The 24,064-nt window shown below is 38.7% G+C and overlaps 1 protein-coding gene across 22 annotated transcripts in view; it reads right to left on the bottom strand.

Moving 5' to 3' along the window:
* Positions 1-2,449: 2,449 nt before the first annotated feature.
* The window catches only part of dnm1a (dynamin 1a), a 51,677-nt gene continuing 30,062 nt past the window's right edge, over positions 2,450-24,064 (bottom strand). For 6 of the 22 annotated variants that reach the window (XM_077497512.1, XM_077497530.1, XM_077497525.1 and 3 more), the window contains 7 exons: positions 13,917-14,026; positions 12,646-12,757; positions 12,469-12,483; positions 8,078-8,248; positions 7,767-8,008; positions 6,411-6,602; positions 2,450-4,272 (listed from right to left, as the gene is read on the bottom strand). In XM_077497512.1, the coding sequence (XP_077353638.1) occupies positions 4,242-4,272; positions 6,411-6,602; positions 7,767-8,008; positions 8,078-8,248; positions 12,469-12,483; positions 12,646-12,757; positions 13,917-14,026 (873 nt within the window). In that variant the 3' untranslated portion in view covers positions 2,450-4,241. Of the gene's footprint in view, positions 5,457-5,750; positions 5,787-6,410; positions 6,603-7,766; positions 8,009-8,077; positions 8,249-12,468; positions 12,484-12,645; positions 12,758-13,916; positions 14,027-24,064 lie in introns of all 22 variants that reach the window. The other 16 variants (XM_077497528.1, XM_077497513.1, XM_077497527.1 and 13 more) reach the window with 12 other exon arrangements.

The raw sequence follows: 24,064 nt of genomic DNA, 5'->3' as shown, positions 1-24,064 counted from the left end.
TCACGTGAATGTGTTTTATTTTCTATTCACTTGCAAAATGTTCTTAAACATATATGGTTAAGAAAGATGCCACCGTCATGTGAAATTATTGATTAGAAACTAATCTTTGGTCCAGTACGAAATGGTTGTTTTAATTATTACATGACCACTTGACAATTAAAAAAAATAAACAAAAACAAAAAAATTTGTAGTCTTTACTCGTGTACTACTTTTACTATGCAGTACTGTAGCAGAATGTCTCGGGCTGAATAAAGTTTACCTACACAAAATTGCACTTTATTTGAAAATTGATGAATGGAGCTGAGTTACGAAGTAAAAACTGTGCAGTCCCAAATTTGTTTTATACTCTTAAAATTACTTTTATGGGCAATGTCGGTTATCCTAACGTGAAAGTGAATTCACACTGTAATGCATCATTGTTCCACTAGATGACGCTAATACGCATGTACCTTCCATCTTCTACTTGGTTATGGACGAGCATAATTGTAAAGTTGTCCGCTAAATACAGTACTACATACAGTTTCTTCCTGAATTGGAAAACAACATAGGCACCATTTATTTTTGGTTGTTTTGATGAAAAGCAGATAATGTACCATAATTATTTATTGCAATTGCTCAGCTTTATAATCAACTATATACTTACTAATTTTAATATTTATTTTGTTGTCAACATTGCAGTATCTGGAAAACATTTCAAAAGTATTTAAGTACTATTTAAGATTAGGGGTGGGAACCTCTGGGTACCTCACGATACGATATGCGATACGAGGCTCACAATAACGATTATCTCGCGATATGATGGTACTGCGATTATGGATATATTGGTCAGGAAATAAATCCACGATAATCACGATAAATCTACTCAAGACATAAACTGATGTTTTTTCAATGACAAAATAGTTTATTTTCATACCATCACTGAAAAAAACCCCCATTAAAACTGGTGTCTTCTTCAGAGTGAGTAATTTAGTGCATTTTTTTTTAAACAAATACAAATGTCTTCTCAACAGAGAACTTTCTGTGAACAAATTTGTGTCTTTCTTAAACACTACTGTCATACATGCCAGTCAGTTACATAGTCAATTGTTTCATTTTATACATTTTGAATAAAATTTAAATGAAATTTCAGATATTAAATCGATATTAACATTGCTCAGAAATTGTGCGCTTCAAAAAGTAGAAAAATATGTTTTAAAACTAACATTGACGATATAATACACATTTTTCATAGAAACTTATGCAAAACTGGGTCACTCGCTAGACAGATAAATGTCTTACACAAGTAAAAGTAAGCTCATGCTTTTCTTTAAAATAAAAAAAAATAAAAAAGTAAAAGAGCAGCACGTATGATTTGAAGTCCCAATCACTGATGGAATGCGTGGAAATGGTAAAAAAAAAAAAAAAAAAAAAAAAAAAAAAAAAGATAGATGTCCATCCGTTGTTGACTCGCTGGTAAGACCTACTCGTTGTGACGACTCAAATGCATTAGTTTAGCCCCGATCTCCTCTTACAAAGTTGGAATTCTTTTTCTCAGTGAAATGACCGGTTATTTTTACCTGGTTGTTTTCAGTCGTGGTCTGGCTATTTGTATGTGTTCTTTTCTCCCTTCGTTTGGTTAGCGAGCCTCCGCTCTCGTGTGTTAGTTTGCCATTACTCATTTCTTGTTGCACTAGTGTAGTTTGGAAGTTCGGGAGAGTGTCCCGACATTCGGGAGTTTTAGCTGAGCTCCATTTCATTTTGTAACTATCACAGCGTTGCGTTTTTCGTGTCGTATTGCTCCCGCTTAAACTCAACGAGCAAGACATCTCCCTCGTGCCCCTGACGCCTAATGAAATCACGTAGCGAAAACCATCGTTCACAACTACGCTTTACGGGTGGAAATCGATTGCGAATATACACAGAGATGCTGTGCGTGACCAACTTTGCCCTTGGAGAATTAAATTAGCAGACAGAGAGAGAATTAGCTCTTACCTTTAGCAAGTCTAGTTCTCAATGATGCCGCTCTAAATGGCTGTCATATTCGTCATGTTTCCAGTGTAGCTATTGTGAGACAGTTCTTGCATCCACCCAAGTCCGTCTCTTCTCTATTCCATTTGCTAAAATCCGAAATGTATCCATTCCACATATATCAATATATCCACATCTGACTTGTATGCAGCCGGTGTTTTGTTTACTTGGGTCTTCTTCGGCTGAAGACTGCCTCGCATTTCTCCGCCACTCTTATGAGGCGCTCCCTCTAGCGGCCCGCCAAGTAATTGCGCAATAAGGAACAATGGAGCCGTTACAGCGGCTGTATCGATACTTGGCATAGGCATATCGATAACCCACCGTGGAGAGAAAATATCGCGATGTATCGCCGTATCGCGATATCGTCACACCCCTATTTAAGATGTATAATTGATGTAAAATTGTATAATTGTTGTGGTATACAACAAAGCAGGACACCTAATTTAGTCAGTGCACTGCAGTTTATTTCTATACGTGAACAATGTCACAGCAGTCCTGCAGGGTGAAGTCATGGTTGCATCCACAGTAACAGTAATTTGCCCTTGTTGCACAGGCGCAGGAACAAAGGGGAAACATAACACCAAAATCTTTCTGCTACAGCACAGCATCAAACATCCCACGAAAATCCATAAACATACATCACTGCAATACATTTTTTAAGTTAAATATGAATACATTTCATACATTGCACAAGCAGGGTTGTCCAAACTAAGGGTCCCTGGTGGGGAAACCCTGCATTCAAACAGTAAGATGCACAACACATATATACAGAATAACCGTAGAGATATCTTCCGTCTTCAATGATAAACTATTTTTAAATCACAAGTGAGGGTGTACATTTTTTTGCAGTTGTGAGATGCACAAGGGAAGGGAGGGTGGGCTGTATTGATTGATGACATCACTTGGTTAAGGGCTCCAAAAATACGACACAACACAGTTGAGAGTAAACAAACAGAAGGAGAATCGTGTACATGGAACGCCTCCTCTCACTCACCCCCGTGACCACTGACAACAAAAAAAAGCAGAAAAAGAAAAGGGGGCAAATCATCATTTTTTTTTTTTAAATGATAAAAATCAAAACATGTTAGGAGTTATACAGGGAGGGTCCCCAGCACAGAAACATGCTACCATATTGCACTTTTTATTTATATCCCGCCTTGATGAGGTAACAGTCTCATTCGTTCACCCAGGGATCAAATTAAAAGTGAGGGGGAGGGAGGGAGGAGGCACTTCCTTTTGCATAGCTTCTGTGCAAGAAATGTGGACCGAGTGAGTGAGTAATGAATTGATGAAAGAAAAAAGGGGTGTGTGATGTCTAGAGGAGTTCGAAAAGCGCCCCTTTGTCGGCCTGCTGTGCAGAACGAGAAGAGAGTGCGTCAGATGTCCAAATATGGTCAGATGATGTCAAAGTAACGGTCACCCATTCATACAACGGAGTTCAAGCCAACATCGCGTGTGACTTCGGACCACCTTGGGAGACCACTCTGCAAGTGTTTACATTTTTATTTCTGTGTGTTTTGTTGAAATTGTGCTTTTGGTGAATTAGGGAAAGGGTGTGACCACAGACTTACAAATTAACTTTGTACCAAGCGGGTGCTAACGGAATTAGCATGTAGCTTCATGGTTAGCTAAAGCATGGCTAAAATGGTTAGCATGAAAGTGACTGAAGACGCTAACTGTGCTGAAAATGTGCTTTACTGTTTTTGTCCATTTCACAGCCAAAATGTAAACTAATATAAATGTTAGCATAGCAACATAGCAAAAGATTTTTATGATGCTGCTATACCTGGAATTTCCCTTCATCCGTTTATTTTAGGGTTTATTAACTTGCTTGCTAACAAATTGCCACCTGTGTCAGACACAATATAATCTAGTCACAGTTCATTTTAATGGAGTCTGTTTGTGGGTCATGCAGCAGGTATGTGTGTCTGAAATTTCACTCTAGCTACCTATCAGGCGAGTAGTTTTGCTTTATTTTAGTTTTACGACAAAGTGATTAACTTGTGTATGACAATTTACTGTATAATATATTCACAGTCTATTTTAATGGGGCCTGCGCGTTATAGTGGACCATGCATCAAGTATGTGGAGGTGTTGTGCAGCAGTATGGTTAACAGGTGGCGCTAATTGAGGGTTGGAGGTAGGAGCCACCGCTGCAGAAGACAGGAAGGTGGCGCCATCGGCCCGGAGAGGAGAGACAGAAGAAGGGGAGGAAGGAGGAGGAGCTCGGAGGTCTAGTGGGTGGGTGAAGGTGGGGGTCTCCGACTGTTGGGGACACACACAAAGAGGGCGGAGGGGGATCCACACATTGGGGTTAACGTTTGCTCATTTGGAGTGGTGGTTATAGCGCTACCTTGTGTTGAAAAAACATGCGTCATCAATCACAACATCTCATGGAGGAGCTGTGGGTTTGTATTAAAGTAAAAAACACAACAACCATCAGCCATTGGTAACCTACGCTTCCATTATTAGCTGCTAATGGCTGCAGCTAGCTAGCCTAGCTTAGTTTAGCAAGTGTTAAAGTCGAAGGAAAACGGCTATTCACAGCATTCCTTAGTTAAAAAAAAAAAAAAAGTAACTACATATTTTTTGTACATAATGTACTTCATATTTCTAGTAGTTTAGCTAATTAGTATCACTATGTTTATCTTTGCTTATCTTAAAGGGCTTTGAAAAATATACTGTTATTAATCTTTCTCTCAACAAATTAGCATGTGTAAATGGTGGTAGTTACATTTACTACATTTAGCTTGCATCTTAAAAGGTCTTTAAAGTGGTAATAAAGTTTCCTTGTCAAACCTCACATTATAACATACAGATTCAAAAATTAAATAAAATAAATAAAAACAAAGAGTCAAAATTTTAATTAGTTTGCTAGCAACTGTAATAGTATTTTTTTTACGTAGAATTATGATGTACATCATTCATCAACCTTTGCAGTGTTTGTCATGCTAAACCATTATCAACAAAATGGGCCCAGAGACACGGTATTTTTTATAATAATTATAAGCAAAGAAGCTTAAACCGCAGCTGCTAACCTAAGTAGCTCATACTGGCTAACCACTGAATAAATCTGCATTATGTAAGGGAGTTTTTTTTTTCTTTTTTCCCCCCGGATCAACATTTTGAAAGTGGTTGCTAAAGTGGACTGATGGGGAGTCATGGTACATCTCACACATATGACATTGACACAAAATGGAGGCTAACAGTTGACTTGAGCTCTTTCGGGGGAGGTTAATGCTCAAAAGTCACGCAACACACTTTTTGAATTGGTGTGTGCGTGCTCCCATGCAGCACTCTGAAAAGAGAACAAAAAAATGAGTGAAGAAAAAAAATGAAAGAGGAGGGGAAGAAGAAGGAAGGCAGCCGTTGTCGATGCTGAAGATGAAAATGGCAGACAGCACCAACATACCAGAAAGGTTAGTCCTCATTGGTCAGTGATAGTGATTCTGTGGAAAGAAGCGTGGTCGAGTGGCGGGAAGGAAGCGGTGGTGAAAAAAGAAGGAAGGAAAGAAAGAAAGAGAAAGAAGGTGGATGAAGAAGAGAGAAACAGGAAGTTACATAGCGGGATGTCAGCTAGAAGGTTAAAGAACTAGCTAGCATAGAAATGGGACAGGCACAGTTACACTGGTGAGGTGCTTGTGAACGGGACAGCAGTCAAAGCAGACAAGGAAGTTGTCTCAGAGTTGCTGGTAATCTATATTCCTACTCTTTTTTTATCTATTTATATTTTTAAATTTTACCTCCTTACGCTCTCGTCCGGGTGTCTTCACATCCCCCTTCCCAACACAGAGGATACACACCAGTTCTTAACATTCTCAGCACCAAATACTTTGGATATTCTCATGAGAATTTAGTCGGAAATCATACGAAATTTGTTAGTTTCTCTGTCTAGTGGGTGTGGTCGATATAAGGCACTTTTTAAAAATTGGTCCAAGGTACACCAGTGACTGAATTCTGCCTAGCAACAATTTAGGGCAGGGAAATAGAGCCAAACAATCCCATGTTCCTGTTCCTGTCCAGGGGCACAACATCAACAGCCCCTAGTTTTATGATTCAAACAGTCTAGTGGCTGACATTAGACAATTCTTTCAATTGGTCAATGGGACACAATTAATTGACAGGGCTCTACAAATTCTGCCTAACAACAAGTCGCCATGAATGAAAAGGAGGTAATTCTTTTCTCCTGTTCCTGTGCCTATCTCGCTTCCTTATCCTGTTCCAGGGGCACGACAGCATAGTTTTAACTTATTTTGCTATTCAAACTGTATAATGATAATTTGCCACATGTGTGTGTTTTTTAGTATATTACTGGTGGGAATATATACATTATATTCCATTTTTTGTACGAAATCCAACTAAATTCTCAGGAGAGGAATAGAAATACTTTAGTTGCAACTCACCTGGGCACACTCGGAGGTGCGCGATTTGGTCGAGAGGGCACAGTGGGCGGCGGCCCGCTATAAGGGTCTGGAGAAGCCCCGGGGCGGGACGGTACTGGGGGTCCCCCGGCAGGAGGAGGTCCCCGAGAACCAGGGCGAGCCGGGGGGCCTGGCGGTGCCCTGCGATTTGGAGTCGGACTGGTGGCCGGAGACCTGGAGGAAGGAGAGGACGATGAAGACCGTCCAGACAACCATTCATACATCCAGGAATGGACGGCTGATCGATTGTGAATGTTACATTCGAGTGGAATTAATCAAAGCCAACTATGTGAACCACTACGCTACTGTAGGAATAATTGTAAATAATGAGTTATCATACATTTGCTGCAATGGAGAACTGCTTCTGTTTGCAATTAGGGGTGTTAAAAAAAATCGATTCGGCGATATATCGCGATACTACATCGCGCGATTCTCGAATCGATTCAATAATCGGCAGAATCGATTTTTTTTATTTTTTATTTTTTTTTATTTTTTTTTTAGGATTCACACCTTGAGCATGGAAGAATGTTATATGAACGGCACATTAAGCCTTAATATTTTTATTTTAATGCTGTTCAAACATGAAACAGATTACAACCTCTATAAGACTGAAATTTCAGATAAATAAATAATACATTTTCATATAAATCTTACACTCTACAAGCTTACTGATTAGTATTTTCTAAATATGAATGAAAAAAAATCGCAACAATCGACTTATAAATTCGTATCGGGATTAATCGGTATCGAATCGTGACCATTCGTATCGGGATTAATCGGTATCGAATCGAATCGTGACCTGTGAATCGTGATACGAATCGAATCGTCAGGTACTAGGCAATTCACACCCCTACTTGCAATGAAGAATGCTTTGCTCTGTTCCCACTCACATTCACATAGCTTGGCTATTTGAAGATGACTCAAAAAGCTGAAGAACTACAACATCTAACACAGCAGAATGGTTCGAGCCAGTCTGCTGAGGCCGCCTGGTTTCTGTTCAGAAAGGATTGCAAACTTGACCACACGTACTCAGCAATCTTCCACTCACATGCACAACAAATAGACAAACAAGTACACTGTGTTCCAACTATGCATTTGCATTTTTAGGGTTGGAACACCCATGTAACTAGGGGTGTGGAAAACCAAATAAATAGAGAGGGTGAGGAGAGGAATCTTCAGAGAGTGCAGGAGTGAATTGTATCAGTCAGTTCCTCTCCTCTCTCCTCGCGAGCCCTGAACTGAGTGTCTTTTCTCCCTTTTGTGTTGTGTTTAATAGATGTCAAAGAGGTAACCCTGACAGCTACCAAGTCTGACTTGAACAATAAAGTACTTTCTCACCTTCCTCCGGAGCCACCCCGCTGGACTTGCAGCCACGAGTCATCCACAGGTGGCGGCATGGCGGTAGAGACGGTGGTCGTGCTGATGTCGCCGATGATGTGGAGTGCCTCGCGCAGGGCGTGATACATCCTCAGCATTTCGTCGCGGTGCTGCGCCTGCTCCTGAGACTCCTCCATCAGCGTGTTCTGGTCGCCACACGAGTACAACTGGGCCAGCAGCTCAGCGTTGATGAACTCTTTACACTGGATAGCACAATAGAACGTTACGGCGAGCTGCAAAAAAGTTCTCCCGACCCCTCGGAGAGGACGCACGTTATTAATCATCAGGTGCATGATGGTCTTGGGCATCAGGTCGCGAACTGTTTTGTTGACGATGGCCATGTAGGAGTCGACCAGGTTGCGGATGGTCTCCACTTGACGCTCCAGCTGGGGGTCCATGCTGTTCATGAAACTGTCAGAGCCGTTTTCGTCGCCTGTGTCGCTCTGTACAGAAAGAGCGGAGGGGAAACACTTCGGTTTAAATGGTAAATGTGCAATTAACCAAAATTCAATTACAATTTCAATTATTACATTCCACAATTACAATATCAGCATAATTGTAAAAAAAAAGATTATGAATACGATTTTCTGAGTTGTTTCAATTTATACTTTTGCACTTTTTTTTTTTTTAATTTTAAAATAACTATTTTAATAAATTTAGTTTTATCCAAAAGGAACTTACATAATTATAATGTTTCAAAGAATTTGGTCTTAATATTATTTATTTATTTATTTATTGAATGTTTAACCCTCGTGCATTTTGCTTAGCCAATTATGTAAATTAGGTTTTGATTGTGCAGGGGGGGGGGAAAAAAAAAAAAAAAAAAAAAAAAAATGAGCCACGGTTTTGGAAAACTGGGGGACCGTCAAAATGCGAGTGTGCCAACATTTCTGAGCCATTGCATGAGGGAGATAACAATCATAATTACGCTGGCATCGGATTTAGCCAACCGCGTAACATTAATGTACATTATAAGTGACATTTTTGGACCGATTGGACACTGCATGTATTTTATTGCAATTTCCGTGATTTCTGCATGAAATCCTTCTATGGACATTCCTCGACGGTGCCATGGGCATGAGAAAGATTTTGCACCCCAAATCCACCAGGTGGCGGTAGAGGCCAATTAATGATTTTCCTTGCAAACGCCTCACTGATTCCAGCACACCATATTCCACACAGACTTATTTCTTCGTGCTTTTTACTGATTGTGCATTCGACAGGATGTTAGTGGATGCGCGTGCACGTTAGTGGGCGCGCGTGCGTGTTCGTGGATGCGCGTACACGCGCGCCACTTATATTTTTGTGCAGAAAAAGGTATTGCGAGCTATTGACTTATGTTTCGTGTTGGGATATGCTGTTTTTTTGTCTGCATGGACGTGGGAAGCACGTTCCCTAGTGGGAGGGGTCGAATGGCAATGCTCGTTGTCGTTTTTATTCCCCAAAATGAGCCACTGTTAGTCGTTGCAATACAGCGGTTTTCCTCAGTGTGTGAAGGCTGTTATTTATTATTTTTTTTCTCTTTCTTCACTTCAGAACTTCAGAATTAATAGCGTGCATATTCCACACGCATGCACAGTTCAATCATCCATTTTGAACAGCCGAGCATCGACATTTGCTCGCCAAGGCTGCAGGGGGCAGGCGTGCCATTGTGGCCAAACGTGCGTGCAACGTGGAGGTGACGTATTTCCCTTCGTGCATTCTTCAAAACATGGCAAGGAGCATGGATCGGTGGAAACAATAACCATTAGGGATAAGACAAAACAAAAAAAAACGTTTTTTTTTTTGCAACTTATGAAGTGTAACATGTAACGGTTGTCGAGATGAATTCCTCGTCGGTTATCTTATCTGGCCGTTGCATTTCTACGTGTGAAAGTGCTAAGCTTCGATTTTTATTCGGCTAGTTTGTATTCACAACAACGTGCTAACGTGCTAAGAGGCTAACGTGCACGAGACATGAGCTTCGTGGATCTCAGGAAAAGAAAGAAAAGAACGGCGATCGGACACACAAAAAGCTGCAAATGCAAGTTGGCAAGTAAGTACTTCTACAAAATAAACATAAACGAACATATGAGCACGTCCTGGAATGCCGCGGGGGACGTGTAGCTTCCGAACGGTATGTAGCTCGTCGCTGTGTTGACTTCAGTTCGCCGGATACAATTGGATACAGGCGATGTAAATTTGTCCGAAAAAGACGCACGATTTCCGGGTAAAGTAAACGGACGGATCGGTGTAATGGAGCTTTTTCTTTCCGTTATTTGTCCGGAACCGTACGTCCTACGGGGAAAATTACACATATCTGACACATATCTGGAACCGTGAGCACAAGAGATACGTGGCTCGTTGAAGTGCGACGCCGGATACGGGGGTGTAAATCGGGCCTTCCTGTATCCGAAAAACAAACACAATTTGCGGCTAAAGTCACGGAGGGGTCCCGGTGCCGCTCCGGAGCCCCACAAAAAGTACTTTTTTCCCCAAAGTTTTCTATCAAAGCTACCGTGTTGCCTGATGCTCTAACTATGTCATATGAAAGATTCAAATTTATTTATTTATTATACATATATACAACACAGTTAATTTTCTTCATAATCTATTATTTGGCTTCTGTTGTCCTATGGCGGGGGGAAATAATAATAATAAATAAATATACTATATTTATGCATAGTTTTGATGCCAATGAACATTTTGGGTGGTTGAAAGAAAAAAAAATATTAAAAAATGACTTAGTTATCACACCTCAAAGTAGAATTACTTATTTGGCTAAAATTTACTTTTCCAGGGTGTTTTGCATTAAATTGCCATTGTCAAAAAATTTGGCATGCATTGAAAAAATTGTTGTTATAACTTATTGCCTTATTCGAAGCTCTAATTATGTCATATGAAGTATTAATTTTTTATTTATTTTTTATACATGTATACAGCACAGTTCGTTTTCTTCATAGTCCATTCTTTGGGCTTGTATTGTCCTAAGAGGGGGGAATACATAAAAAAAAAAAAAAACTTCATATGTATGGATAGTTCTGATGCCAATGAACATTTTGAGTGGTTGAAATAAAAAAAAATGTTAAAAATTGACTTAGTTATCACACCTCAAAGTAGAATTACTTATTTGGCTAAAATTTACTTTTCCAGGGTGTTTTGCATTAAATTGCCATTGTCAAAAAATTTGGCATGCATTGAAAAAATTGTTGTTATAACTTATTGCCTTATTCGAAGCTCTAATTATGTCATATGAAGTATTAATTTTTTATTTATTTTTTATACATGTATACAGCACAGTTCGTTTTCTTCATAGTCCATTCTTTGGGCTTGTATTGTCCTAAGAGGGGGGAATACATAAAAAAAAAAAAAAACTTCATATGTATGGATAGTTCTGATGCCAATGAACATTTTGAGTGGTTGAAATAAAAAAAAATGTTAAAAATTGACTTAGTTATCACACCTCAAAGTAGAATTACTTATTTGGCTAAAATTTATTCTTAGAGCGTGTCACTGATTCCAAGGCACAAGGGTTAAATGTGTTCTTATTTTGTACCAAAACAATCAATGATCGTCCTACTGCACCGTGCACAAGCTGCACTCCAACGTCAAATTTTTGCCAACATAAATAAGTAAATATATATTATAAATATTAGGGGTGTTAAAAAAAATCGATTCGGCGATATATCGCGATACTACATCGCGCGATTCTCGAATCGATTCAATAATTGGCAGAATCGATTTTTTTTTATTTATTTTTTTTATTTTTTTTATTTTTTTTTTTTATTTTTTTTTTAGGATTCACACCTTGAGCATGGAAGAATGTTATATGAATGGCACATTAAGCCTTAATATTTTTATTTTAATGCTGTTCAAACATGAAACAGATTACAACCTCTATAAGACTGAAATTTCAGATAAATAACTAATACATTTTCATATAAATCTTACACTCTACAAGCTTACTGATTAGTATTTTCTAAATATGAATGAAAAAAAATCGCAACAATCGACTTATAAATTCGTATCGGGATTAATCGGTATCGAATCGTGACCATTCGTATCGGGATTAATCGGTATCGAATCGAATCGTGACCTGTGAATCGTGATACGAATCGAATCGTCAGGTACTAGGCAATTCACACCCCTAATAAATATATATTATTACAACTTCTGTTTGTTCCAAAAGGAACTTACATAATTGTAGTGTTTCTATTTTTTAAAATTGGTTTTAATATTTTTAAATTTTTGACAACATGAAAAATAAATAAATATCATTATAAATTCTGTTTGGTCCAAAAGGAACTTACACAATTCTAGTGTTTCTATTTTTTTTAAATGGTCTTAATATTTTTTTTTAAATGCTTAAAGATTTTCTTGTTTTGTACCAAAAAATAATCATTTGAATAATCGTGACTTCAATTATTGCCAAAATAATCATGATTATTATTTTTTTCCTTAATTGAGCAGCCCAAGTAATGGACGACTGCTTAGTGGCGCAAATTTGGATTCAGTGTCTTGCTCAAGAACACTTCGACATGCTCACCAGGAGTGATGGGAGACGGCAACTCTAACACTGAGCCACCCTTTAGTTTTAGCAAAACTGAGATTAAATACAGAACATTTGAGGATGACGCAATAGGCAAACAGTGAAGACTCAAGATATCAAAGCAGTCGTACGTACCTTTCCTTCCTTTTCCTACAAGGTCAAACAGCGATGAAGAAAACAGACATTGGAAGAACACAAAAAAAAGTCCCATGAAAAAACAGAATGAGAACACTATTGACAAAAGAGACTCCACATAAACAAACGATACCAACGTCACATGTGCTTAATATGCCAAATGGTGTGAAGTGTTACCGTGACGCGTTCAGGGTACACGCCGGCTCGCAGGAAGGACGCCTTCCATGCGTCGACGTCCTCCTGACTCTCGCAGGCCAATTCCAGCTGCCGGTAGTCCTTGTACACATTTCTGCGTTTTATACACGGCAAGCATTCACATTCATCAACGTTCAACGTGTAAATGTGAAAAGTATACACACTGGACACTTTATTAGCGCACTCATGAGGTCTAAGTGTTGAAAGTTGAAACCACAAGGCCATAGTCTACCACAATCTTTTGGACTGATGGATGGTTTTTATGTTGGTTATACCTCTGACTTAAATGCCTACATGGGGGAAAAAAAAAACAATCTGAAACTTAATGTAGACATTCAATGCTATTTGATGTGTGAATAATTGATGTAATAATGCTTTTGGTCATCTTTTTTTTGCTCAGCTTTTCAGCTAAAAGTGTTGGTCTCATTTTTACAATACTTTTGGATGGGAGAGCATCATTATATTGCATTGTATATTATATTATTATTATTATTTTTTTTTTTTTATTTAAAACGTCTTAAAAATAAACTTTAAAAAAAAAGTACTAAGGAAAAACAATCTTAGATTTTAAATAAAAATAATGTATTTTTAATGTATTTTTTTTTTAAGAAAAAGTTTTAATTTAATTACAACTTAATCATCTCGTGCCAAAGATAAAACTTTATGTCTCGATTCAAACATAATTTGCTTGTGTCAAAGCTGTATTTTAATAGTGAGAAGTTGCTCAAGATCTTCTCCAGAGCAATATAAAGTTGAGTCATCAGCAAATAGAACTTTAAAGAAAAAAAGACTTTGCAGACACAGCAGATATCATTAATATTATGAATAATTTAGGACCAAGTACAGACTCTTGAGGGACGCCGTTTCTATCTTTACTTTTTATCTATTTATATGTCAAACCTCTTAGGCCATATCTCTCCAGTTTGTCCATTAATATATGTATTATGAGCTATGTTTTTTCTTTTTAAATTTATGAAAATCCCAACACTATATTCTTTTTTTAATCCAAACTAGTAGCATTTTTTTCAGAAACCATAAACTTAAATAATATATATTATTTTTACAGCCATTGTTTTTCTTGTTATAAAAAAGTTTTAAAGGTAAACAAAAAAATTTTTTGTCCATAAAAGAAAAACTGTGAACATAAGGAAAAATAGAATACAATAACTTAGATATCACTCTGAAAAGATCAGTTAAAAAAAAAACACCAAAAAAAACCATCGATATATTATATCCAGTAAATGTAATAGAACCTTTGCTCTGTGTTGAAGAGGGCGAAAATGTGCTTGCTGGACATAAAACCTTTCTCAACATCCCGCAGCCTCAAGTTGTCCACCTGCAGCATGTACTTCTTCTCCTTCTCCTGCAGGGGAGGACAGACAGAGACGCATGCTTGGACACAATAGGAAAAATGATTATGTCACATTAATTAGGTCATATTCTTATTCATGCAAACTATTTAAGATAAGTTTGACATGTTTTGCATTTAATGTACGATTGATTGTCAAAGTACAGAATAGGAACTGATAGAAAATGGACAACCATTGGGGGGGGGTCTAGAGTAAAAGCTTACATATTAAATTTAATGGCACGTAAAAAAAAAAAAATCAGGGGGGGGAAAATATGAGACGGATGGGAAAGTTGTGCACTCAGGTCTGTGGTTTTGATTACGGCGGAGGGGAGTAAAAGGAAGGCGAGCGACAAATGAGAAACACATACTGTACACACAAAGCGAGAGAGATGAAGAACGTGGCCTTAACATACGACATGCGTACGTCCAATCGGGGAATATTAACGTTTTCATTTCCTCTGTTACGTATGCACGCAACTAGATGTGTGCGCCTTTTTTTTTTAAAACGGTTAATATAATAAAATGAACAAGAGAGCGAGTCTAAAAATAAGCCTGGGTTGAGCAAGTTTCTATAAACACACACATTGGTAGTCTGTAACTAAGCTTAAAGCCATCTGGCCAGCTAACCACAGCCTGCCCTGCCCAAACTAGCGTGCGTCTTCAAGGAAATGTGCATGTGCCCTTCATGAAAACATTTAAGACCCGTGCAGCCGCTGCAAGTCCTAAATGTGTGTAAGACACACACAACATCATCAGTGCACCCACCAGGTGTCTGTATATATATATAAAAAAAAAAAAAAAATGGGGAGAAAAAAAAAAAAAAAACCGTCGCCGCAGAAAGCTGACTTAAATCATTTGGAGACTTTAGAATTTCTCGCTTTGTCTTGTTCCTCTGGTTTCTCCCTCTCTCTGGGAATGATTCATACATTTTCCTCTCTTGTGGCCATTAAACACAGACTGCAGCGGTGCAACAGGAGGTGAACGGAGTCCCTTTGCATGCAAGTATGAATAAGTCAAACAGGAACAAAGAATGCTCGTAGGAAGCTATGAACTAAACCTTATACGCAGAAACGGTGTCGAACCAAATTGCTGAGAAAGCGTGTATGCTTGTTGCTAGGTAGAATTTGTAGGGCTCAATCATTGCTGCTCTCTTGGCCAATGAAAAAAATAATATATGTCACGATATGTGAAATGGTGGGTTGTGCCCATAAAATGTTTTTATTGACGCATTTCTTTTTACAAATTTTCAACACTAAATACCCCCCTATCTCAGCTGTCTTTGGGCAGCAGGCGAGGTACACTCTGGACTGGTTGCCAGCCAATCGCAGGGCACACAGAGACGAACAACCATCCACACTCACAAACAAGCACACCTAGGGACAATTTGGAGCCTCCGATTAACCTGCCATGCATGTCTTTGGAATGTGGGAGGAGACCGGAGTACCCGGAGAAGACCCACGCAGGCACGGGGAGAACATGCAAGCTCCACCCAGGAAGGCCGGAGCCTGGACTCGAACCCGAGTCCTCAGTATTGGGAGGCGGACGTGCTAACCAGTCAACCACCAAATGTCTACTTATATTTCCTGAAATATACTCTATATGACTTCTTGTGTGCATGCGCCAAATGTGTGTCTACAGTGCAAGAATGCAGATTTGAGAGCATGCCAGAGGCAAATTGAGGGGTTTCAGCAGCAGCAGCAGTATTTGTTTGACAAAGGAACAAATTCTTTTCCTCTGACTCATTTGACATGGCGAAATCCCACCTTCAAGTAATTAAGGCCAACGAAAAATTCGTATTTGAGGGCTTTTAGGTCACATCGTCAAAAACCTGCTTTTTCTAGCCACACTTCCTTTTAAGACGTCCATCTGGAGGCACACAAGCCTCAAGCTGATGTGGCAACGGCGGTTTCGAGCCTTAGCGCCCGTTGTGTCATTTTGGATAATATTTGTAGCTGGGCGGTTTGAGACGATTTTGCGGTCGTCAGCTTCCATCTTTGGTGGAGACACCTGAGCTAGAGGTGGGAGGAGGACGAGTAGGAGGCGAAAGTCGATACTGATGGGACTCAGGGGTGGACACGTCTGGCAATCATCTCAGCCACCTTGAAGGCTTCCTGTCTCCGGATTAGCAAATGCTCCATCAAGTTCCACGAGGCTTTGCTGAGTATTTAACGCTTGTCAGGGTCTTTCTTGGGAACATGGTGCTTTTCCTGAGTCACGTACCTTCATGAAACAATATTTTGAGATACAGTTCATGCTTTTTTTTGTTAGACAGTAAAATACGACAAAAGTACCCACAAGCGAGCAGCGTTTCGATGCGAGCTTTTGTCAAGTGAGGCTCCTTCCCAATGAAAGGCGGCATCAGTGACTTCCTCAGTGACGCTAGTTTGAGTCACACTCAGGCGGTCCGTCACACACCAAGCAGTAAAAAACGCCGCCTGCGGTGTTTGGAGCTGTTGCGCGAGTGCAAAGTACTTTCCATGCTTTTGTTTGGTTAGTGAGTAATAGCGTGCTCATTATGAAACGCCAGAGGAAGTTCACCACTCTGAATAAACGTAAAAAAAAAAAAAAAAGCTATTGAAAGGTCCACAACACATTTTACAATTCCACACCGTTTGATGGAAGCAAGCCTAAAAGAAGCTCGATGATAGCATGTTGTCGAGCGGGGAGTGCGATAGAAGCGCTCGTGACTTGAGCCGCGCATCAAAGGAGCGATGGAGAAGCCGCACGGCATCTGGGAGCAATAACGCCGCTTCTAACCCGTCATTAGCACAAAGACTGGGCCCTGGGTGGCAGCCAGCGGCAATTTTCACAAGCGTCCTCTTCACCTCCCCTCCCTCCCGTCGCTCCTCCGCCATTGCAATATTGAGTTCTGTCTGTACAAATGAAACGCAGCTTCACAAGTCTCCGCGTGGCGAGGCCGTGTGAGATCAGTTGACGCTTTTGACAAGCAGATATGTCGCAAACTGAAAGAAAGGCCTTGTTCTTTTTCTACAAAAGGGTCTAACGTGACCCAATTGAAAAGCCACAATCACCAAGGAAGCACCAAAACATCATGTGCAGTCATCATCCAGACTTTTTCTTATTTTTTTTTTAAAGGAAAGCCGCACGTCAAGATTTTTAATCGGTGAGGCCGAGTGATATATGACAGAGATGAGCTCCGTGGGGCCTTACGGGGGGTGGAGGCACCATGTTAAAAATACACAGCCATTACCTTAGCGACAAATGGTGGCAGGCTTTCTAGCACATCGTTTATAATTGAGTCACATCTGATAACGATGCGGACGAGAGGGAGCCCGTTAGTGTCGATTAGAATCCTTATCGAGCTTGTCCAGCATGAAAATAATTTTGTTATTTTAGTGGGAAGCAGCAGAAATTAAAACGCCCAATAAAGAAGAAACGTATAGTTGACTGCATCGGAAACTCTGCAGTGCCCGTTTTGCATTTGGTCTTAAAAGTATTCATCAGAATCAGAATCAGGTTTTATTGCCATGTAAGTGAATACATTTCACATTACTAGGAATTTGACTGGTGCAAACATGAGACATAAACAAGTAGCATTAAAATGACATAATATAAGCATAACAAAATAAAAATAAAATACAATAAAAAAATAAAATAGTCATCGTCAATACAGAGCAAAAGGTTTGATTTTCTGGCCCTACTCTTGTGGACATTTACCTTATTTGAAAATGTAAACCTAATTGTAATATTAAATTGGTATTAACCTGTTTGAAGCCCTAATTTGAAACCCTAACCCTGTTGTGAAAACCTAAGTTGAGTGATAACTATAGTAGGAATGAATAAAATGTAAATACAGTATTTAAAATAAAATATTTAATTTATTAAAAATAAAATGTAAATAAAAAAAGTATATATCTAAATATACAAAAATATATATTAAAAATAAATGAAAAAAAATACATGTAATACATATATATATATATATATATATATATATATATATATATATATATATATAATATATATATAATATATATATATAAGCTCTTTTTCGTGACAATGACACATTCATTCATCATATTCAGGTTGGCAGCTAGGTGACGACTTCCTGTTTAGCAGCTAATTGCTAATCACTTAATTGCTCCTGCTGCGTTTACGTCTACTGAAGGTCAGCACAGCAACCTTGGGGCTACTTAAGTTTGTAAAAAGGGGGGCTGGGGCCTGTCCAAAAATGACACACATGGATGATGAATTTGCCCTTTATTCATAAACAAAGCAAGATACCATCTTAAATGTTAAAATTTAAATTAAATTAACTAATTAAATTAAAAATGTAATTAAATGTAATAATTACTTTTTATTTAATTATTTTTTAAATATGTTTTAATTAAAAAATATATTAATTACATTATTCCGTTAAATGTCAGAATCACAGACAAGTTATGTATGGTCAGTAAGCTAGCAATGATTGTGTTCAAGTCCCAAAGTTAAAGAATGATGTCAGTTCAACCCTGCAATTATAACGTTTACATATGCAAACTAAACACAGCCGTGGTTACAACTACTCTACTGACATATGCATGGTAACAGATTTAGGACAGGATAGGGGAATTCCACTATTTTGTTTTCTAAATGGTAAAAATGTCTTTATTTAGAGCGTCAGTATTCCGGATTCCTCTGTCTAATCCCGACCACGATCTTTCACACACATCTGAACGCTAAGCAAATTGTCTTCTCAGAGAATTTTCCACACTAAAGTGAGCTGCCAGAATGTAACGTTTGCACTACAAAAATCAGAACGAGCACTTACAGGAAAGAAAGTAAATTTAGCCCCCGCATAATTCGAGATAATTAAGAGTAGAATAGAATTACGTGGTTTCCTCTCCATTTTATTTGGCTCTGTTTGTATTCACGTCTGCCAGCCTTTGTTTCTGTGAAGACTTTGTACCACCAAAAAATGCTCTGGATCAGCTTCATAATTCACGCAAGGAAAAATATTCAATAGTTAGCTATGTGACTCATCAGCCTGACAAAACCACACTTTCCTCCCAAACCGAAATATATGATCACAATTGCTATGTTTATGACACCCGGTTTTACTCTATGCCCCATTAGACTCTCATGTCACAATCATTTAGTAGGATATGCTACATAAAGTCATGCATCCCAATGTGCTGGTCATAATCAACAACAACAAAAAGAAACATGGCTGACAACTTATCAAGCGTAAACTAGTATTTCCTTTGTGTGTGTATATATTATTAGACAACAAACTGTGCGTTCTAAAATAGTCTATATTGTGTGCCATGTGTAATTTTAACGTGCCTTCATTTAGATCCCCTTCAAAACAAAACTTCTGCTTCATCTCTCTTAGTAGGCTTAATTTAATTTAATTTAATTAATTAACATATTTAACTAATTCACTCCCAGCCATTTTCACGGAAGCAATCCCCTTCGCTCACAACTGTTTTACTGTACTTTGACTGATTTGCAAGGCCCACAGAATATTGTGTTCTATTGCTACAAAAACATGGAACCTACCAAAAGAAAGATTGAGTCTCTTCATTCCTCAGGACAAAAAAATATATATTTCTATCTGTTTCCGTTTTACATATGAAGTGATCATGTTTGCTTTATTGTTGTAATCTGACATATGATTTAGTGACTTGTTTACGCCTCACTTGTTTGGAAGAATTTTGTGGATTGTTGTAGTCGACGTTGTTCAGTCCTACCTTATATATAAAGTGAAACGTGAATTTTCAAAGCGTCTACACACGGCCACTAATCACCACTTGTGGATGCAGTGACACATCAGTTACGTTCTATCTGGTTGGTGTTGAAGCACAAGTTTTATTTTTGTACACGCTCTTAGCTTGAAATCACTTAAACCTCAATTTTTTTTTTTTCCCTCCGGCCCATTCTGTGCAGCCATTTGTCGTCCTGCTCTCTTCCTCCTTCTCATTCCGTATCCCTCCTTCCCTGGCTCGACTGCAGACTGGCCTCTCCTGGGAGCGTGCCTGCTTTGATTTGGAGCTCAGGTCTGAAGCTCAGAAACCAAAGCTAAAATAAACACACGAACTTGGCCGCCACCTCTGCACATGCACACGCCGCACACACACCTGGAAACATAGCACTGATTACCCCGGTTTGTCTGCAGTTTGGAATGAAAGTTGGACGGTTTGTATTTGTGAAAGGCAAATTTGAACTTTGTGTGTATTTACTTTTTTTAGATAATTAGATATAAAATTATGCTCAACTTGTATCAGAATGATGGGAAAAAGAAGGAAAACAAGCTCATGATCCAAAGCATACCACATCCTGTGTCAAACATGTTGGCGGCCATCTTATGTTGCCTCTCGCTTAAGTTGAATACAAGGCGAAAATGTCTGTATACACAATTACACACATATATAGTCCCCCTCTTAAAACAATTCATTTCAAGTAATTTTTTGGAAAAACATATTTTTGTCGCCTTAATCATCTCCTCATGATGCAAATGGTTCAGTTTCCTGAAAAATCTGACAAAATGACTTAAGCGATATTTTTAAGGCTTCGATATGCGTGTTTTTAAGGATTTGTCCGTATATTTGATGTGAAATATTGTACACAAGCAGAGTAAACAAAAATGGCAAAACATGGCGACGCAGGACAGAACCACACTTTTGCAGCGAGGAGGAAACAGTCTACTTTATTAGTGTGGTGAGTGACATGAATATGTCTTATTGACTGTAGAAAATGAAAAGCGCAAATGACGTCTATTTGCATAATGACTTTCCGTGTGCAGCAGTTTTGATCAGAAAAGTAGGACTGGGTTAAAAAAAAAAAAATCAAATAATTGATATTGAATTGATTTTTTATTTTAATCTCTTTGTTTTCCCACAAATTCTTAGGAAAATAGAATTTTAAAGGCCGGTTTTTAAAAATATTACTATTTTCTTGAAATGTACTGTTCACATGAATTTAAAAGTATTTTCTTACATTCATGAAAGACCTGACTTATTGCACTTGAAGACAATTCAGAATCTTTTTCATTTATATTTACAGTTATTGAATTTGAATTTTGAACATTTTTCATCTCATCCTTGCCGATGTTAAGGTTTGTACAAAGTCATAAGTCCGCACTTCAATCACATGGCGATTGTTAAGTACAAATCCATTTCGCTGGCCTCCGAAAAGCACGTCTGGGCCGAGTTGTATGCGATGATTATCGCGTTGTTAAAACAACAAATCAAAGACTTTTTGCACAGTACTGTATGGGCACATTCGTTTGTTCTGGTTCTGATTTAGCCCCCTATATGTCTCCCCCCTTTCTCCTTGCACATGTGTGCAGCGAGGGTCCGCATAAAGGCTTCTTTATTCAGCCCTGACAGCAAGAGGAAATCAGCTTTAGAAGCAAAAACAGAGGGAGCGAGAGCGCGATGGAGACCACAGGGCCGCACATCTGGAGTTATTACAAGGTCTCCTCCTCCTCCTTCTCCCGCTCGCCAACAAAACGCAGACATTCCTGCCCGGGCCTCCGCTCTCCTCCACACCTCCTCCTCCTCCCTCCATCCTCCTTCATCATGCAAATCCTCATTGATCATGCACAGATAAAGTAGACTGGATGGAGATGATCGAGAAAGTTTACAACAGAACGAATGGCCTTCACTTCCTGTTCACCTTTGAACTTCCACTTTCTCTCTGGAAGCCGGCGACGGCCGGGAGGGAGGTAGTGATGGATGAAAGGGGGAGGGGTAAGGGGGGGTGGTTAAGACAAATCAGAGGGAGGGTGCAAAGGAAGTCGAAAGGGACAGAGAATGGGGGGGAAAAAATGAAAGAGGAGCTCCTCCTCTTTCTCTCTCCCTATCTCCTCTCTCTCTCCCGCTCGCCCATTTTCCTCCTTCTGTCTCCTGGAGGGGAAACTTGTTGGTGGTCAGTCCTTTGCCACGTCAAGCCTCCAGCAACGTGGACGCAATGGAGTGCCTTTACTCGCTCCCTTTCATTTTTTTTTTTTTATTTTTTTTTACTTTGCAAAGGCAAACAATGGGGAAAGTTTTCTGTTCCAGGTTTAATCAGAAGAATAGCAATGTACGAAGAAGAGATGCTCCAACTACAGGTAATCACTTTTCCGATGAAGAAGAGGGAAATTTTGAAATCGAAACCCAAATCTTGCTCGCTAACTTTTTGCGAATGTGACAGAAATAGATGCGCTTTCAACGTGTTTCCCCTGCACAGATGTCTGGAATGCGCTTCACAGCGGGATGCTGGGGAGGGACCGTCGTGGAATCTGCCAATCAGCAGCTATCACCTCCGTCTCACCTCTCCTCCTCTTTCTCCCCCCACCCCCTACATCCAATGTACCCCTCATGGGCTCGGGTGAGTAAAAGCATGCAGTCCACTTTTTTTTTTTTTTTTTTCCAGGAATAATCATCCAAATAAATCAATCCAGCATCCTTCAAGCCCGGCCCGCCCGCCCAGTGTTCAGACTACCTGTTCAGGAAGTAGTGGTTGTACAGTAGTCTGCACATTGGTTAGGCTGGCCTGGGGAAGCACGGGACCAGAATCACCACTTCAGAACCACCCTCAACCCAACTGAGGAAGAGGAAGAATCCATTTGAGTAGTTCTGAATGGACCACAAAATCCTTAAAGAAACTTAGCTAGAGATGGTCCTGTTGATTTCTGAACACAATGTATTGATGTTTGTGATGGCACCAAATCAAATAACATGTTCAACTTGTAAAAAAATAAATAAATAAAAATACAGAAATAAAGATGCTTCCCATTCAGAACTGCTATTTGATTTTTTTTTTTTTAAGCGGCTCGTGAGAGTCTAACATCTGGTTTGCTCTTATAATTATGTTTTAGAATAAATTAAGTTTGTTACTTACATTTTCAAACTTTTATGTGTCATAAAATACTTCGACTTTTTAATATATTAAAAATGTATGCTAAATTTAAAAAATGTATGAAAATACATTCCCCCAAGAATTTTTAAAACGTGAATATATACACATATATATATATATATATACACATATATATATATATATATATATATATATATATATATATATATATATATATATATAGTTACAATTTGTGACCTCTAAAATAGTTCAAATATAACTGTTTTTGTTTGTGTAACTTAAAAATAAGCAAAAATATGTTAATACAAAACAATGTAACAATTTTTTTTTGGTCACTTGGAAAATACTTGAAAATGTAAATAAATGGCCACAATTTTATTTATTTTTATTTTTATAAAAATGTATTTATTTTATTTATTTATTAAAACTTTTTATTTTTTTATTTTTTTTTTACTTATAAAATCCTCACTATAGTCATTTTTCATCATAATTATTATCTCATTATCTTATTAGCTCATTAGGAAAATGTCATTATGATATATACAGTTTTACATGTTGCAGATATTCTTCTTCTATGTTTTCCTATTTTTTTTTATGTTTTATTTTTTATTTTTTTACGGATGGGTCGAAATGAATTAAATAGCTCCATGTTAGCAAAAATGATTCCAAAAGGGTTAAAAACAAGGGTTAAAAAAAACAAACAAAACAAACAAACATGAAGTGCATTTAAATTTAGGTGAGGACGGAAGCCAGGAAAGGCTCACCCATGCTGTATATGAATAGAAAAACCCAAAGCGACCAACACACGCAATTATGTCTCCACCTCAAATGACAACGTTATGTGCAGAGAGCACACAAAAATGTGAAACGCACCCACTCTATCATTGTCTTTGCTCGCTTTATTTTTATCCAATTCTGAAATCAGATAAAATGTTATCGGTTGTTTGCAAGTGAAATCACGTTGTCACTGTATATACCCCAAAGAGGGTGTGGTATGTGTGGTGGGGGGGCAGTTGGCCTTTACACAACATTTTCAGTCCCCCCCCTCAAAGACACAAAAACAATGCAAACACGGCGTCCCTGCCTCGAAGCAGCATCAAAAACCACAAACCAGCAGGCCTGTTTCCATTTAAAGCCCTGGCGCGCGGTCGCACACACACACAAACACCCCCCCAACACAAACAGACACACACTTGAGAAGGCATGTGAGTGTGATGTAAGCCCACCCTCTCTCCCCGAAGA

This window comes from Festucalex cinctus, chromosome 15 (genome assembly GCF_051991245.1).
Source record: "Festucalex cinctus isolate MCC-2025b chromosome 15, RoL_Fcin_1.0, whole genome shotgun sequence".
NCBI lineage: Eukaryota > Metazoa > Chordata > Actinopteri > Syngnathiformes > Syngnathidae > Festucalex > Festucalex cinctus.
Note: the sequence above shows the minus strand (reverse complement) of the source record. Positions and strands in the feature narration are given on the sequence as shown.